The 16,188-nt window shown below is 43.0% G+C and overlaps 1 protein-coding gene across 1 annotated transcript in view; it reads right to left on the bottom strand.

The window, feature by feature from the left end:
• LOC144099206 (sodium-coupled monocarboxylate transporter 1-like) overlaps positions 1-10,311 on the bottom strand; it is a 125,528-nt gene extending 115,217 nt beyond the window's left edge. Inside the window, exons 1-5 of the mRNA XM_077632350.1 lie at positions 8,547-10,311; positions 7,124-7,192; positions 3,712-3,763; positions 2,478-2,545; positions 683-763 (exon numbers count right to left, since the gene is read on the bottom strand). Of these exons, the coding sequence (XP_077488476.1) occupies positions 683-763; positions 2,478-2,545; positions 3,712-3,763; positions 7,124-7,192; positions 8,547-8,885 (609 nt within the window). The 5' untranslated portion in view covers positions 8,886-10,311. The remainder of the gene's footprint in view (positions 1-682; positions 764-2,477; positions 2,546-3,711; positions 3,764-7,123; positions 7,193-8,546) is intronic.
• Between the last annotated feature and the right edge of the window lie 5,877 nt (positions 10,312-16,188).

The following is a 16,188-nucleotide window of genomic DNA, read 5'->3' as shown; positions in this document are numbered from 1 at the left end:
ACGTCGAAAATAGTACAGTATCGATGCCCCATTTAAGGTTTGTTCTAAAAGCATTCAAATCTTTTACAAAGTACGTCTATAAAAAAGACTAAAATTTTAAACCTTTTGGGCAACAAAATGCGATTCGTGAATAATATACCACTTCAATGAATTTTTACTAGTGGATTCAAATAGAACATACAAGAGGATTAGCATCCCTCAATGCCGTCTTCATCAAGCAAGAAGGATAGGTGTGCAAATTGACATTTTGAGAACACGGTCTCCCTGTCTCACGCTCGAGTCATAGGGCGTTCACAAGCACGCACACGTCGTGCCATATGACAAGTGGTCTGGTGTTACACACCACTGGCGAAGAGTTTCTCGGATTGAACTTAGGCTAGTGCCGTCTGAAGTGCAGCGTTTTCCTGAAATATATTCAAAAATAGCAAAAATAACAATAGCAATAATAACAATGGTTGCTATTTACATTTACCAACGGTTCACTGCAGAACAGCGCCAGTCAATGACGGAGCATCTTATATATATTAGCCTCATTTTGTTTTTGCCGCATAATCCGTGGAGTCGCCAATGTCATTCAGGCAGGTTGAAGCCGGTGAGGTGACAATGGTAAACGAGCATCTCAATTGGCAACTTCGTAGCGCTCTCTCCTGCTCTATAGAGGCATACAGCAGCAGGCACTCACACATGCGATGACCATGGCGTATCCCACGTATATTAGGACCATCTGAACCACGTCGGTCCACACCACTGCCTTGATGCCACCCTGGAGCGGAATCAAGAATGGAGAACAAGTTCATACGAGAGTTTCGTTCTGTAGCTCAGGTGACAAAGCTTGCTATTTACACCCAAACTTGCAAAGGTGCAGTAGTTTTCGAGCTGCATGAATGGTAGTTATGAATGAATTCTCTGGTTTTCGTCCACTACTGGTAGACTAAAAAGAGAGCATGCCACCAAAACAACTGGGATCTGTCAGCCATGCATGTGCACAAAAACGTGAAATTTAATTCAAGGAAAGGAGGCGCTATAATATAACAGCGCACTGGCTATGCTGATCAGTGGTCACAGGGCGTAAAAGCTCATTTGTATAATCCAGGTTCACTGCACACTTTCACATATGCTTAAAAATACCGGGCTCTAAAAACGAATATGTTTCCGAACTCTGCAAAAGTCAGTAATTTTGAGAAGCATTCCAACTGCCTAGCTAATTAAGTACAGTTGGTTCCATGTACAAACGTTAGAGCAAAATAAGACACAATCACAAGAACGAGGACCGTACAGCGTGTTGTCTTGTCCACCGTTCTTGTGATTGTGTCTTATTTTGCGCTAACGTTTGTACGTAGAACTATGCACCGACTATACCAGCAACAAGTGTTACTTGAGTACAGTTGGGTTACTGTTTGTTTATTGGCACTTCTCGATGACTTGCAAGCGTCAGTGTCAAGTTTGGACCTGCGGACAAGGACATATCGAATGAGTTGTCATCCTCTAAAGGAGTAAATTGCGAGAACCTGTATATTTTATTAGTACAAGACCAAAGCACAGCGCACGAGGTGTTACGGAAATTTTTGCAAACGTCACGCCTACTGGCGACATAAGATAGATAGATAGATAGATAGATAGATAGATAGATAGATAGATAGATAGATAGATAGACAGACAGACAGACAGACAGACAGACAGACAGACAGACAGACAGACAGACAGACAGACAGACAGACAGACAGACAGACAGACAGACAGACAGACAGACAGACAGACAGACAGACAGACAGACAGACAGACAGACAGACAGACAGATGGATGGATGGGTGCATGGATGGGTGGATGGATAGATGGACGGATGGATGGATCGGTGGATGGACGGATGGATGGATGGATGGATGGATGAATGGATGGACCGACGGACGGACGGACGGACGGGCGGACGGATGGATATGGATAGGTGGATGGATGGATAAGGCTGAACCCTTTAAATCGGGCGGTGGTCCAAGACACCTAGCCATGACTTGTGAAATTTTACTCTTGTCTTGATTTTAGCCACCAATCAGATAACCTTCGCTTGGTTACTTCTACCCGCTTAAAATCTACTTTTCTTTCTTTGTCCTTAAACCCTAAAGCATGAAATAAACCACCCCTGCTGCTTTCCACTGTAGGTTGAAGCCCTTTAGAGAAAAGTATCAATTGTAACGCTGCCTGCGGCACCTTCTGCTGTGAGTGTAGACTAATAATGCAGGATTACATTATGTGTCCAAAACTTTGCCAATCCTGCGTTACTACGTTTATGTGCCCGTCCGCTCGTCTGAAACACTAGAGCAGTCCCACAATTGTAAGATATATAATCGAAGTTTTAGTGCTGATTGGGAATCGAACCCACGTCTTTTCGGAGCGTTCAGGCATTTAGGTTGAATGGCGTTGTAATTTTTTTTGTATACAACCATTATCGTTGAGGCGTGCGCAAGGACACAGTAGAAACTTACTATTGATGTGTAGAATGTGCAGACAATTCCGTTGAGGAGTATGGATGACCACACCGGAAAACCGGTCACTGTAAAAGGCAGAAAACGTAGTGCAAGGAACAAAGGAAACTGCAGCTAGAAATGTGATGCCTGATCGTAAAAAAACGATCACACTTAAACATTACAAATACGAGTTAGCGTTATCAAAGTACGGAGAAGTATTACCATCGGGAACATTTTTTGTCCCGTTGCGTGAGTTTAGGGGACTGAATAAATTTTACTAAAACGAAGAAGAACGCTATTGACGGGTAAGGCAGTCTCGATGGGCATTTTCGGAATGGCATTTTGAGAGCAAACTTGGCTACATTATGTAAATGTCCTTCAATTACACAGCTCTTAGAGCGCACGCTATTAAAGGAACGATGTGAAGAAATAAACTTTGGTGTATATTTAAAGGATACCGCTTTCTAACAAGAAGGTTACCGCTCTTACCAGAAACAAGGCCTATATACGTTAGAAAATTACAAAAGAAATTTAGAACCTTTTTTACAGAATAAAAATTTTTAATGACTGGTTACGCAAACAATATATTTTTCTCAATATTATGCAAGATACGAATAAGCTTCTGCATCACTGTAGGGACTGTAGAAACTGCATGCGGTCTTTCGTGAAGATTTGCAAAGAAGGAAAAGGAAAAAACAGAGATTCTAGAGAGATACTAGAAGCCGTTCACATAAGGCTGCAAAGAAGTGACACGTGCGTCAATGCATCGGTTCTGTTGAGTACGAATAAATAATTTAAGCTATTGGAAAAGGGTGTGCAAGTGTAGCCATGTAAAAAATAGAGTTTTTCGCCTTCACATTGGTCGTAGGGTGAGCGTGTTTTAGGTTACGTTCAATGTGGGTGTTCTGGGCACCTATGCGCTAGCATTGTGTTGTTACGGTTACCTGGGTAGGCCATCAATAAAACATCAGCTGTTAGTCCAAGGCTGCCCTGTGCGCTTCTTCTTATGTTCCTGTTTTCTTTGCTGGTTACACTATGTTAGTCCTTTTAGGTTGATGAGTGTTTGAAGGAAACTTTTGGAGTGAAACTGAATGAAGTTGACAGCATATATCTGCTGCGCCAAAGAGAGTTGCTTCATTATTTGTATTTCATCTGAGCTACTTTTGTAATTTCGTGTGGTGACATGGAGGACTGCCGCAAGCAAAATAAGAATAAAATGAAAACGCTGGTGGTAGTGGCGGGAACATCTTACCTGATCCAAGAGCGAGTGATGGACCGTATAGCACAACGCCTAGGTAAAACAGCTGAAACACCAAAAAAGAAGGTTAATTTCGGCCACTGGAGCACTCGCTTGTTCTGAGTACGGGAGAACTTAGTCGGTTTCTGATCGGTTCATATCGTGAAGCAAACATTTTCTTGTCTTTTCGATTGGTGCCTTCTTTGTGTTGACACGTGAAAATGACACAGGAAAGGCGCTGCCGGAAAGTACAAATTTTCCCCAATGACTTGCATCTGGTATTCTATATCGTCACACTGCGCAAAAGGGGAAAGGAAGGTAGCTTTAATGGACATCCTCGAGCCCCGCAACTACGAAAGAAATACAGGACTCTGAACTGTTCTACGGCATGTGTACTAAAAACGCTGGAGCACTGGGGGCGTGTCGAGACAACTTTGATGATGAAAGGGTTTTTTCTCAGTGAGAAATTCACCCGCTTACTCTCACAACCACACCTCATACGACAGAGCAGCAACTACAGGAGGCAAGGTCACTGGAAATAGACGACATTTATTTATTTTATTTCATGGCAAACCAAAGTCTGACGATGTGCTAACTACACTCGTTTCTCGCCGCGAAGAATTCTGCTTCTCTGCATGAACAGGCTTCATTTTATTTGATACCGAGCGTTTTATAATCACATTCTTGGAGTATAGCTTTCGACTATAGCAGTATGTCGTAACTAGAAACTGTCGAATTCGGAAACTTGTTGATGGCAATACAATTCTATTTCTCTGTGTCAGGGAGTGAGCACCCTGAACAACATGCTCTGTTCTGCCCGAAGATTTGAGTGGCCATGACCATTAGAAACTTGTGCCCATGGTGGTAAAGGCGGACGACAGAGTCAGTATGAGGACAGCAGACTTCTTGCGGTTATGTTTTTTTCTGCACAGTAAGGTTATGAGAGTAGGATTTCTTGTCTTTTTTTGTATGGTGAGCTGCTGAGTGACATAACGACGAGTGCATTTAGTGAACAACACGATTTCTATCCGACCTTAAAGATTGTGCTATTTAGGACTACAGCTAAGAAAGAACGATATGAAATCTGTCAACTGTTGAAAATGTAATGGCAGGTCTCTCGTACTGACAAGCGTTGACATTTTCAAAAAGAGAACAACTCAAGGTAAGCTGAAACTTAGATACGCACTTGACTTTCATGACAAACAGCACAATCATATTTTTAATGAGTAAAAATACTGCATGGGCTACGTGCCCGACCATATCTCGAGAACATGCCAAAATAAAGCTTTAATCTATTTATCACACTGCAACCTATGCGCTCCGAAAACCGTGCGTATCACTTCTAAAACCAAATTTAACAGCTGCAATTTCTTGTAGTGCAGCAACTTGAGCGTTTTGGCGGCCTTGCTGTGCTCCTTCATTATTTTAGCGTCTTCAGGCTCCAAAGGATCTTTAGCACCTTTTGATTTAGTCTCTACGCAAATCCATTTGCTAAAAAGCTCAGCCCTTGTGGCACCTGTAGTGCCTTCGTCAGACGAGCTCAGAACAAAATTCAACGGATGGTACTACCTTATCTAACTTCCTTAGCACTACTCATAAATTTACTGAAGGCCCATGCAGACGCACAAATGCGACAAACGTGTTTTATTGCTCGATGCCTGCCGCTGTATTTCAATGCCACGTTTTCCTAGCCTCACCATTTTTCAAAGCTTAGGATGCTCTGTTCAAGCCGGAACTTCCTATCCCAGGACGAGTCCTGCAGTGCAGTCAGGGCGACATCGGGCACTGTTCAGAAGTGCTATGTTTCGCATGTTGTTCTCTAAATATTTAGTGCTAGCGGAAGCAATAATTTGAATGAAAATTTTAATTCCTCTTCATGACATCGGGCACTGTTCAGAAGTGCTATGTTTCGCATGTTGTTCTCTAAATATTTAGTGCTAGCGGAAGCAATTATTTGAATGAAAATTTTAATTCCTCTTCATATGTAAATAACAGCGCACTTCTATGCTTTTTGAACTGCATACAAGAGTGCATTGTCACAGATTCCGACCAAAATCTGTATTTTTAGCGCAGCATGCAATTTTTCTTTTATAGCCCGCTAAAAGTCGACTTTTTTTTCTTTAAAGGAGGCAATCTCACAACCGCTAAAATTCAGAAGCGTAACAATGAGAGAACACACACAAGCACACGAGCCTTGTGTTGCGCCAAAAGGAGGGATGTAAAAGAACACATAAAACCGGAACCGATATTTGTGTTGAAGAAGTTATGGTGGATGATTTGCCACCTCAGTTGGCGAATGTTTTAATGCTCCTAGTCACTTTGGTGCTGTTTTCATGCCATCTATGTGTCATCAAATAGCGCTAATTTTATAGGAGCAAAGATAACAAAACTGAACCAGCATTTATCAGTTTCAAGTAACATTTCATAACTGGTTGGCGAAAAAAAGGCTCATTAGAGGGATACGCAACCTTTAATGTGCCTGTCTATCACGAACTGATTTTGCACATCATGCATTTGATATATATGCATTCAACATTGCTATCGGATCTTGCACCGTATTTCTGGTAGTGCCCGTAACTCCTTAATTAGAATAGACAGACAGGAAATTTTGCCGCAATGAGCGTAGTCTTCACTTGATCATATTGAAAAGCGGCGCTACAGGACCTAAAATTAGATGAAGTGGCCTCAAATATTTTGCAGAGAATGTTACATGTCAGTCTGTGAATGCGTCTCTGGGATTACAAACGGCACTTTCACTTTTTTTTTCAGGGTAGTCTTAGGTGGGTCACCCAAAATTATTTTCTTTATCAACATCAGAAATATTTGTTGTAATCGCAATAGCCACATTTCTGAAGGTTATTTATTTTAGCTAAAATGCTTTGTAAAAGATTAAAACAAGCAATTTTCCGGGAAAATACTCCAATATGCACTGTGTTTCACTCTAATTACTACTTGCTTCACAGCTGGAAAGAACATATGTCATTACAAGTTCTTTTCATTTTTATATACTTCGCATTGTAATTAGAAAGATCCCGGCGGTTGAGTGTTTTCTTTACTATAGCTCAAAGAATTCAAAAAGCGGGAAACACCTATAGCACAACATAAATTTTAGCGCTTGCAAAACAGGGACAAACATGAAGAAGACAACACGTGCTATAACCTTGCTCTGCAGACAGCTGTTGCTATGTGCGACACGGTGACAGCCGGACTGGCGGAAACACATACGGACGGGCCTGATTAACTAGAAATGAACATGAGCAAGGTTAGCGCAAGTGCTGCCTTCTTCATGCTCGTCCTCGTTTGCAAGCCTTAAATGTTTTGTCATGACATACCAACTCGCCCGAACAGCCACTATGACCTATAGCACGCAAGGCGCCTTTTTCCTAAAGCTCTATAAATCAACCATGTGAAACGAACCGGCACTTACGGTTTGCGCAATGAAGAGGATGGATCCAAGGTTTCTTATAGCCTTGGACATAAACCTCTTCTCCAAGTACTGAAATGAATATTTTGTGATTTGATACGCAGTCTTAATTTTCTTACCTTTTTTTTTGCAGCGCAATTAAAGAAGCGTATGGCACTCTTCATCAGCTGGGACTACTTTTCCTTACGCACATGCTGCTGTGTACTATTTGTTTTGGTAAGGGCCTGAATTATTGTACGCGTGGTGTGCTTTTAGTGAATGTTAAGGCTTTTAAACATCATGCAGTCTGCTGACACCAGGTTCAGTGTGATGAAGCATACTAAACTCGCGCTGGCCAGAAAGGTGCGTCCGGTAAAGCCTCACGAAATAAAAACTCGGCCACAGTCTAAATTAAGGTTGCATAGCAACAGACGCCTCAATCAAAGCGAGTGTTCTGTTAAGCATCCAATAAGAAAGAAAGCTATTCATACTGCACGTCAACTGTTGTAAGCCTCTTACGAAGACTGTTCAAAGTGTGAAACCAAGAAGCATTTGTATGTTCTAAAGCGGATTTCGTGGAAAATGTGGTCAACGCTATGCCGGATACCCTAGGCTAAGCAAGCTAGCTATTCATCCCAGCTAGAGTGCGCAGTCAGTCACCCTTCACCAACGGACAAAGTTGAAGATCGCAGTACAAGATGTGCGTAACACCACGCTGTATGGATGGGAGGCCTTTTACATGAATTAATTTGGTATATATATTGACCTTTTAGAAACGTGCACACGTTTTGTACCTTTTCGCTCTGCAATTTTGAGCACCATAACTACGGCACACGGAAGTCATTTATATCAGTTACACGCATTATTGCAGGTCATGATATACACAGCACTTCATTAGTCCTGTGTAACAATTCCTAGCTCATAAGCTCATAGGCAAGCATTGTGGCAGCGGTGCAACCCGTTTCCTTATCTTGTTTGTTAGAATGCGGAACAGAAATCGTGAACACTGCAGAGATACATATTATAGCTTCTGTCTCACGTATGCTTGTTGTACAGGTGATTCTAATAGAAAACGGAACAGTCAGTTTGCACAAATGAGCGAATTCTGTTGCTAAATATTTTTGCAATAGGGGTGAATATCTCTCTTGATTGTATATCACCGGATTATGATTACTTATTAAACAAGAGAAAGTGGGCTTCCACCTCTTCTGTATGGAGTAATTATTTATTCTGTGCTCATACTGTGTTTCCTTCCATACTGGGGCTACCTGTACAGTGTCTCCTTGATAAGTTTTCAGTAAAAAAAATATAAAACCAAATTATCTCTAGCTTGTTCAATAACGTCCTCTCAAGAAGTGGGGGTCTGCTGTTCTGGAGTTAGCAGTCAGCTGTAAAGAGCAAAACTAAGGCACTACTGAACAAGAGAAGGCAAAGAATAGACAAATACCTCGTTGATGCTCGTAATGTCCATCTTGTAGTACATGGGCATAAAAATGAAAGCAGCCATGAGGATCGCCACAGTGGTAGATATGACACCGGACCACAACGTTGAACCCCGCACGAACACTTCCGTGGGCAGTCCAAGGACGGCATTAGTGGACAGAAAACTGGCCATAATGGACATTGCAACTGGGAGCCAGCCAAGTTCCTTATTCGCTGTCAGGAACTGCTTGTTTGATTGCCGTAGGCGATCGCGCCAAGCGATGTACATGCCAATGCCAGCCGACAAAACAAGAAACCCTGTCAGCACCACGTAGTCCACCACAGTGAATGTGGGTGCCGCCATTGTCTATCAGTAGGCAATGCGTATCCGGGGGCAGCTCCTGCTTCCTGCTCTCTACTCGGCCGTGTTCTTTACGGACGAGGTGTTCTGGTGTCGTTCCAGTGCAAACAGCTCTTCGACAAAACGATTCTATACATGCACGGGGACGAACTTCTGTGTGAGCTCATGGAGGCCTTTCATAGGCTTATCAGTGGAGATAAATGTGTAAGTCAGACTTCCGTCCGCTTCTGTGATACGCAGTTCCGGTTTTTGACCAACTCACTCGGGTACACGGGGTAACACGTGATGTTCATGATGATAACCTTGCTCTGGTCTTGTGATTTTCTTTATATATGTCCATGTTTTTCACATAAACTTCAGTGGTGAGTTAGCGCTTGTCCTTGTTTTTTCTCGGCTTAGTCCTCGTGTATCTGCGCAAAATTTTCAGTACGGTGTCGTTGAAGTCCGCTCCACTTCGAACAGTCACTTTTTCTAGGCATAAACTCCCGTGCGGCTGGTCAGTAGCCTTCGCAGCAAACCGTTTTTATATCCTAAAAAGCTGTCTCTTCGAAAGGCCTCGTGAGCGCAGTTCTTTATAGGTCAGGTATGCTTTGTTCCCTCCTCCTATCTCGTTCGCAGTTGTCTTCCTTGTTTAGCTGACCATTACTCTTGTATGAAGAAATCTCCTGGCGCCTTGTTGCTCGGCTATGACGAAGCGTACCTACATTCAACGAAACATACTTGCCAACCCTTGCTATTGCCGTCTTCTTAGCACAACCGTTGCACACCGGTTACTGTCCGCTCTGCCTCATCAGGTTAGCTGTTCTGTGTTACCAACTGCTCAGCGAATGACTTCGGGCAGCACTGACGTCTTTCTGCTCTATGATCGCTTTCTGCAGCTTTCGCAGTGCGTGAACAAGTCAAGGCTGTCGTAATCAGCTTAAGTGACCGGTTTGTCTAGTACTCCCTCTCGGACGCAGAGTCGAGGTTTTTCTTTTTATCGTTTGCTTATTAAGTTATCGGTGGGTTTCACTCTCTCAGTTCCTTGTCTGATTGCCTGGAGGTTCCGGCGGACACCTTCATAGGCCTCTCAATTTCGGTACATCTTTGAACACCTCCTGAAAAAGAAAAAAACGATTGCGGCAACAGGACATCATGATGAGAAAGGGCTGGCAACCCTCCAGTATTTGAGAGCACAGTAAACGTGGCTGCCTTTTTATGATTGCCGCGACACAACCGTCACTGTGAGGGTAGTCTTGACACGCATTAAAAAAATAAAGAAAATATGAAGAAAAATTCATCAATGCTGCAACGCTGGCTATTCACTTCATTTGAAAGATTATAATCAAAACTTTGTCAGCGTCTTGGACAGTTTAGAATCTGGCACGTCGCGAATTCGCGACACGAGATATTCGCTTCATTTTTCGCAAATTGTTCCAGTTGTGTTGAAGACGGTCTCTGAAAATTGTCTGCAAAGAAATAGTACAAATAATCGCTTTTCCTTACACAGAGACCTGTATATTCAATTTCAAGCAAACACAAGTTTTTTTTTTGCAGACTGTAGGGCAGTAGCTTTCTGTCTGCGGCTTTGAAACTGAACATTTTATCTGGCTGCCTTTTCTGATCCACTTAGCACATTCGTTTTCCTTCGTGTGAAGAAATCCAGCCTATTGTTGGGTTTTGTCGTTGTCCTTCTCATTATTGCTGCTAGTACCCACATTTAACGACTAAATCTTTTCCGAAGCGTACTTGCATTCGGACTACCATTGTGGTCACTCATGCTGCAACTCAAGGGGGAAGGATGGTATAAAAGATAGCCTTTGAAGCATAAACCTGAAGAACGGGAAGTAGAGGCAAAAACTCAGTCCGATGACCGAGGTTTGGAAAAAACAAGAACGTGAATTGTCTGGAAGGTTGTGGTTATCACTCGGCGTGAGTTTTAAAGGAGTTTTCACTGGAAGAAAGCTGGTGCGTAATGGGTGAAAAGGAAGGATTGGGTGAAGGAATAAGGTGAGATGGTGGTGCGTTGTTTTGTCAACCTTTTTTTTTCTCGATAAGAAGGTGGCTGTTGGTTACCACATTGAGGCTTGCCTCTTCCCTCCACTTTTCAGGTTTGTGCTTTCGCCTACAGTGGCACTTTAAACTTAAGTAACCTTGCTTTGTCGGAATGGTCTGGAAATTGTTTGTGTACAAATTAAAAAGTTGAACGCGGAGCTTCTGCAGATGTTTGAGTTTCATGTGCCTTCTTCAACAAACTACCGCAGAGGCCTACTACCTACTGTCGTGAATTCCAACCAGAAATTAACAAGTCATTAACCCCAAACAAGCGTTTAAAACTTCTGGTAACGAGTGAGGCAATGCTCATACAACAGTTTTCTTCTAATCTTCCTGCAACATTTGTCACAAAATGAGAAAGGAGGAGTAATACATCTACACCCGCTTTCTGTTCTCAATGCTCCCTCACAGAATGCCGCACACTTTTGCTAGAAAGCGCTAGTTGTTGATAACAAATCGATATTAAAACCTATATCGAAGCTCCACGTAAAAACGCATTACGTACATTTTGTATGTTGTGAATACGCGACACTTGTCGTTGAAGCGCTAAAGGCCTTTTTTGCTCACTTTACACTCTGACAGCCAGAGATCTCGTATGTTGAGCTTCTTTAACCTTTAATGCCCGGGTTTGTCAAATATAATAAATTACGCAATCGTGTTACAAATACAGAACAGCTAGTGTTAAACTTCTGCCTTTTTCTTCAAAAGTCATGTGATTTACCAGTGCCAGATATTTTGTGTTAGCCATCATGACCTCTACACTGAAGGCCGCAGCGATATCGCCCTGTTGGAATATTACAGATGTAATTTGGCATGAGATGTACGATATAGCCCCAAAAAAGGTCTGAAACGACAAAAGCTTCCAGAAACCATTTTCTGCGTCCTTAAAATGCTTGCACCCACTGCGAAATGCTAGCCTTGAGCGTCTTACTTTTGTTCAAGCATGAACATTTTGCAAAGTACTCGTTGTTGGAACAAGATATCTCGAATTATGTCGTTCCGACCTTGCACTCGAAAAGAACACTTCTTCCTCAGGAAACCATTCCAGTCATGGCCAATATGCATTTCGTGTTTGAGAACAAAATTCCCCGTGCATGCCTTATCACTACACCATACATACCTGCTGCGCCAATTCACTCCCTAAGCTCACTGCACTGCGTCATGCATCCGTGACACAAAGAGTGCCTAGTTTCGGTTAATCTCAATTGATTTTGGGGAGATAAAAGCTGGAGGCACCTAAAGTTATTGGATGGACAACGCAGCCTCACGCAATGGAGCCTTGCTTGCGTCTTACTTTTGGCGATTCCATAAATATGTCCCAAATGCATCTGAATTTTTAAAAACGAAACGCAATTTCCGCATATTGCTACTGTTACAGTAAAGAAAACCTGGATTATGTACAATCAATGTCGCCTAGTTCACTGCATTGTTTTGCAAAACCAACCGTATTCCCAAGAACATGAACAATACTATGGAATGCTAGCAATTATTGCGCTGAAATTGCAGGTGGCCAAACTGATGGGTTCGGCAGGATATTCGCAAATCAATTTCAAATAATTTCAGCTATAAATGACAAGTAGTCCTTGAAGCATGTTGCGCATGTTGACATCGCCTAAGATAACGGTCAGAAGGAGTTTTATGCTAATGCCACATTCAAATGCCGAATAGCTGAGTTAAGACAACCGCAAACATCGTGTACCGCAAGCAGCAGACAGGGCAACCTGCCTCCGCTAGAAATGGTGCTAACGCATATGCGTTTACTTCTTTCAAAACTGTTTATTTTTTAATGCTTCCTGTGCCCTAACCTCTTTCATTTCATTTCTCCATTCTGCCTGCTATCCTTTATTTCCGCTGCCCCAGCTCAGGTGCTTCAGTATCGATGGCAGATGCCGGGGCTAGCAAAAACCTTTTCCTTCCTTTTTACTATTATTTTAACAAAACAACCACTACCACCACCGTTATTTTTTAATGTTTACATCAGTACCCATTGTTTATGCGCGCTTAAGACTCTTCTACACAGCGCTGAATATGTAATCCGCTGCAGGCGCGGATATGGAAGTAGAAAAGAAATAAAAAAGCACCCGCTGGAAACGTTCCAACTTACCGGTTTCGGCGGCCTTGACCGAAGGTATACGTCACCGAAACGAGGAAAATAAGATTCGCACGCAACTAGATAAAAAAGGCACGAGACGAACCAAATGAGATAACGCAGGGCAAGTTAAACGAGACAAGCAGAGAGATTGGTTATCTGAGTGTAACATCTCCGGATGTCCCGAATGAGTCATAAACGTCGAAGTCTGGCACTTAGCAAAACTGACGGAATAGCTGATGAGGTGCATTAACTAAACTGCGCGAAGGGGCTACATGTGTTATGAACATGAAAGCATGATCAAATAGCGTTAAAAAAATAACTCAGCTCCAACAGCAATAACGCATGAGAGTATTAGAATTGCTTTACGAAACGAGTTTTGCAGAAAGCTTAGAAACGAAAAAGAGAAATTGTCAGGGGAAAGAAGACCTGCAATGATTGATTCAGGACAGTATTGCCTCGGTAATAGCAAACATTAGAAGACACTACTAGAAGTAATCCCCACAGGTTATATCAGCCGAATAGAATGCAGGAAAGGCTTCCTAATCTAATTACTACCAATAACATTAGTAATGAACAAACAATACTCAAAGTATATCACACGCAACAAGTCATGAGGCGGCACAGCCATTTTATAGCTGCTTGCATTATTCTTCAGTGCTGTGCGAGCAACAATTCCGTGGCTTTTCTTTGTGTTTGTAGAGGATCTGGTACATAATTTTTCATGTGCTCTCTCTTGAAGTTATCTGTCTGCGTTTATTTCATTTTGCGCTGACTATTTCGTTTGTTGTATTCGTTCTCTGAGATATTGTGTTGTAAATAGTAGGCGTTTGCGTTTCTGATGATTCGAGTATCTACGCTAATAAAATCTCTTTTTGGGATTGCTGTATATATATATAAATGTAATGGTCGCCGAAATAAGGACAGCAATGAATAATTAACGCACTACTTCTTTTTTGCCCCTGTTTTATGAATTTAAGGTCTTTGCTCGCTTAATGAACGCGCTCGCATAATGAATTCACCCTCTACTCAGGCTGTCAAAAATTACAATTCATTTTCCCTCGCGTATTGCTAGCTGGTGGCTTTTTTGAAAGCCGGAAAGACCACACAATACTCGAAAGCTTTGTCTGTCGAACGGGAAGACTCGTAACCCTCACGGTAAAGTAAGGACACCCAAAAGGAACGTTACACGAGGAAACTGAGAACCAACAGAAACCACGCTGGTCACAAAGGTTTTTTGTGTTTGATGTGCCCCGTTAGTGAATGTCGCAGCTTGTTGTGGTTAGCTGTGGCGTTGAATGTTGTGATCTGTGCATGAGTGAACTCTAGTTGAGCTTTCGTTGCAATGCATTATGCAACCATATATGAGTTATACTTGCGGGGTTAAGATGAAAGTTGTTAACCATGCTTCCGAGCTCCGCAACCGCTCTTAAGAACGCTTTTCGTTTTAATTAAAATCCGCGTCGTACCGGAATAAGGGTTTCTGCCACCAGCATACGTTTTACCCCGTTTTTAGAACTTCAATTTCTTTCAGAATACTTCATCCAGCGTAATTTATTAACTCCTAAAATGTTCGAATATCTGTGAAAAGGGTGCGTTCATTGTGCGAGTGAATACTGCAATTTGTTTTATCAGTTTCACTTTTATTGATTTCCTAATACCTCAAATGACATGTAGGGGAATTAAATTGCGGGTAGGCTTAAATGCAATTTACTTAGCTCTTCGATGAATGCATTCAAGCCTTCAGGGGCAGCATGGGTCACGGCTCCGGCGGGCAGGTGGCCCTGACCCAGTGCGGTCTGGGCGAAGAACAACCCGAGATGCGCAAAAGTGGAAGGTCGAGTAGAAGTGACGGCTTTCGGATAGTTGACGCGAACTGAAAGGCGGTGCGCAGGGGCGATAATGGAGCAGAGCTGAATGATAGAACTTGTGAAAAAAAGTTTTGGTTCCTTCCCGCAGGGACTCATAGCTGGTGCAAGTGAGTTTGTTTTTAATGCCACGACGCTTGCATGACGCGAGTAATCTCATCTTTTGAATTCATGGGTGTCACACTGTGCGCAGCCAGCGGGGAATGCGAGTTTCCGAGCCAACCACGCGCGGGCGTCTCTTGTACGCAAACACTGCCCTCAAACCGTGGAGCACCAAGTACCAGCCCTGGAGGGTTCGGACGAAATAGCCATATATAGAGCTCTTTACAAACTACTTATTTATATATTAGTCTCAGGCTTGGAACAAAAGGTACTACGCGGATGAATGTTCAGACTCTATAAAAAGAGGCGGTAAACTTACGTTAGTCGTCGGTCTTCCCACAATTCACGGGTTGGGGTGGTGTCCCGGAGCAGGTGATGCGAGGTCCTCGGCGGTGCGTGGCGAGAGAGACGTCTTCCCGCGCAATCGGCGTATGTGATGCCTCGCGGTAGCCGTTCAGGGTGGCACTCGTTCGCTCTGCCCTGAAGCTGTGTTCGCCCCCTTTCCCTTTAAGTGAGTGAGCAGCGCGCCACGGCGGCCTCTCGGTGGAATGCAGAAACGACAGAAGCGAGAAGCCCGCTCCCTTGTGGCTCGCCCGCTCGCCGCTGACAGAGGAAATAGGGCGCGAGCGTACCCCGCAAATCTTATCGTGTGGCTTTGAACAGACTCAATAGATTTGATGAAATTAGCTAGTTTTTGAGTTTCAGACGGAGCGTACATATTCCAGCTGAGGTCTGACTAGAGCTGTATATACGGACAGTTTTACAGAAGGAAAAGAAAGTCGTTGGGTTCGTTTCAGATAAATAAGGCAAAGTTAGGCTTCTCGGGTTACGTTCATAGGATGGGAGGTCGAAGAGAGGTCATGTGTCAGGCTAAGTCCTGGGCGACTGATGATCCCTACGTTGCTTCTAGTCTCTTGGGACGCTTGCGTGGCCACTGGCCTTTTGATCAGAACGTTTGCACGATTGCTGTGGTCTCCCTGCTTATGACAGAAGAACAATTTTAACTCCTTAGAAAGACAAATTTGTTTATATTTGAACAGTTGTCGTTGTTAATAACAATTCTTGGCATGAGCTGAGTGCGTTAAAACGAAGTTCGTAAAACATTTTGTTTGACTCGCCTGCCGTCGTGCAGTTTGCTGCAAAAACCAGTGCACCAAAAAACCGGCCTGCTTTTACGGCTATTAAATGAAATGTTTATGTCGATATTTGGAAA

Source organism: Amblyomma americanum, chromosome 7, assembly GCF_052857255.1.
Source record: "Amblyomma americanum isolate KBUSLIRL-KWMA chromosome 7, ASM5285725v1, whole genome shotgun sequence".
Lineage (NCBI taxonomy): Eukaryota > Metazoa > Arthropoda > Arachnida > Ixodida > Ixodidae > Amblyomma > Amblyomma americanum.
The sequence above is the reverse complement of the archived record's forward strand: the minus strand, read 5'-3'. Positions and strand labels throughout refer to the sequence as shown.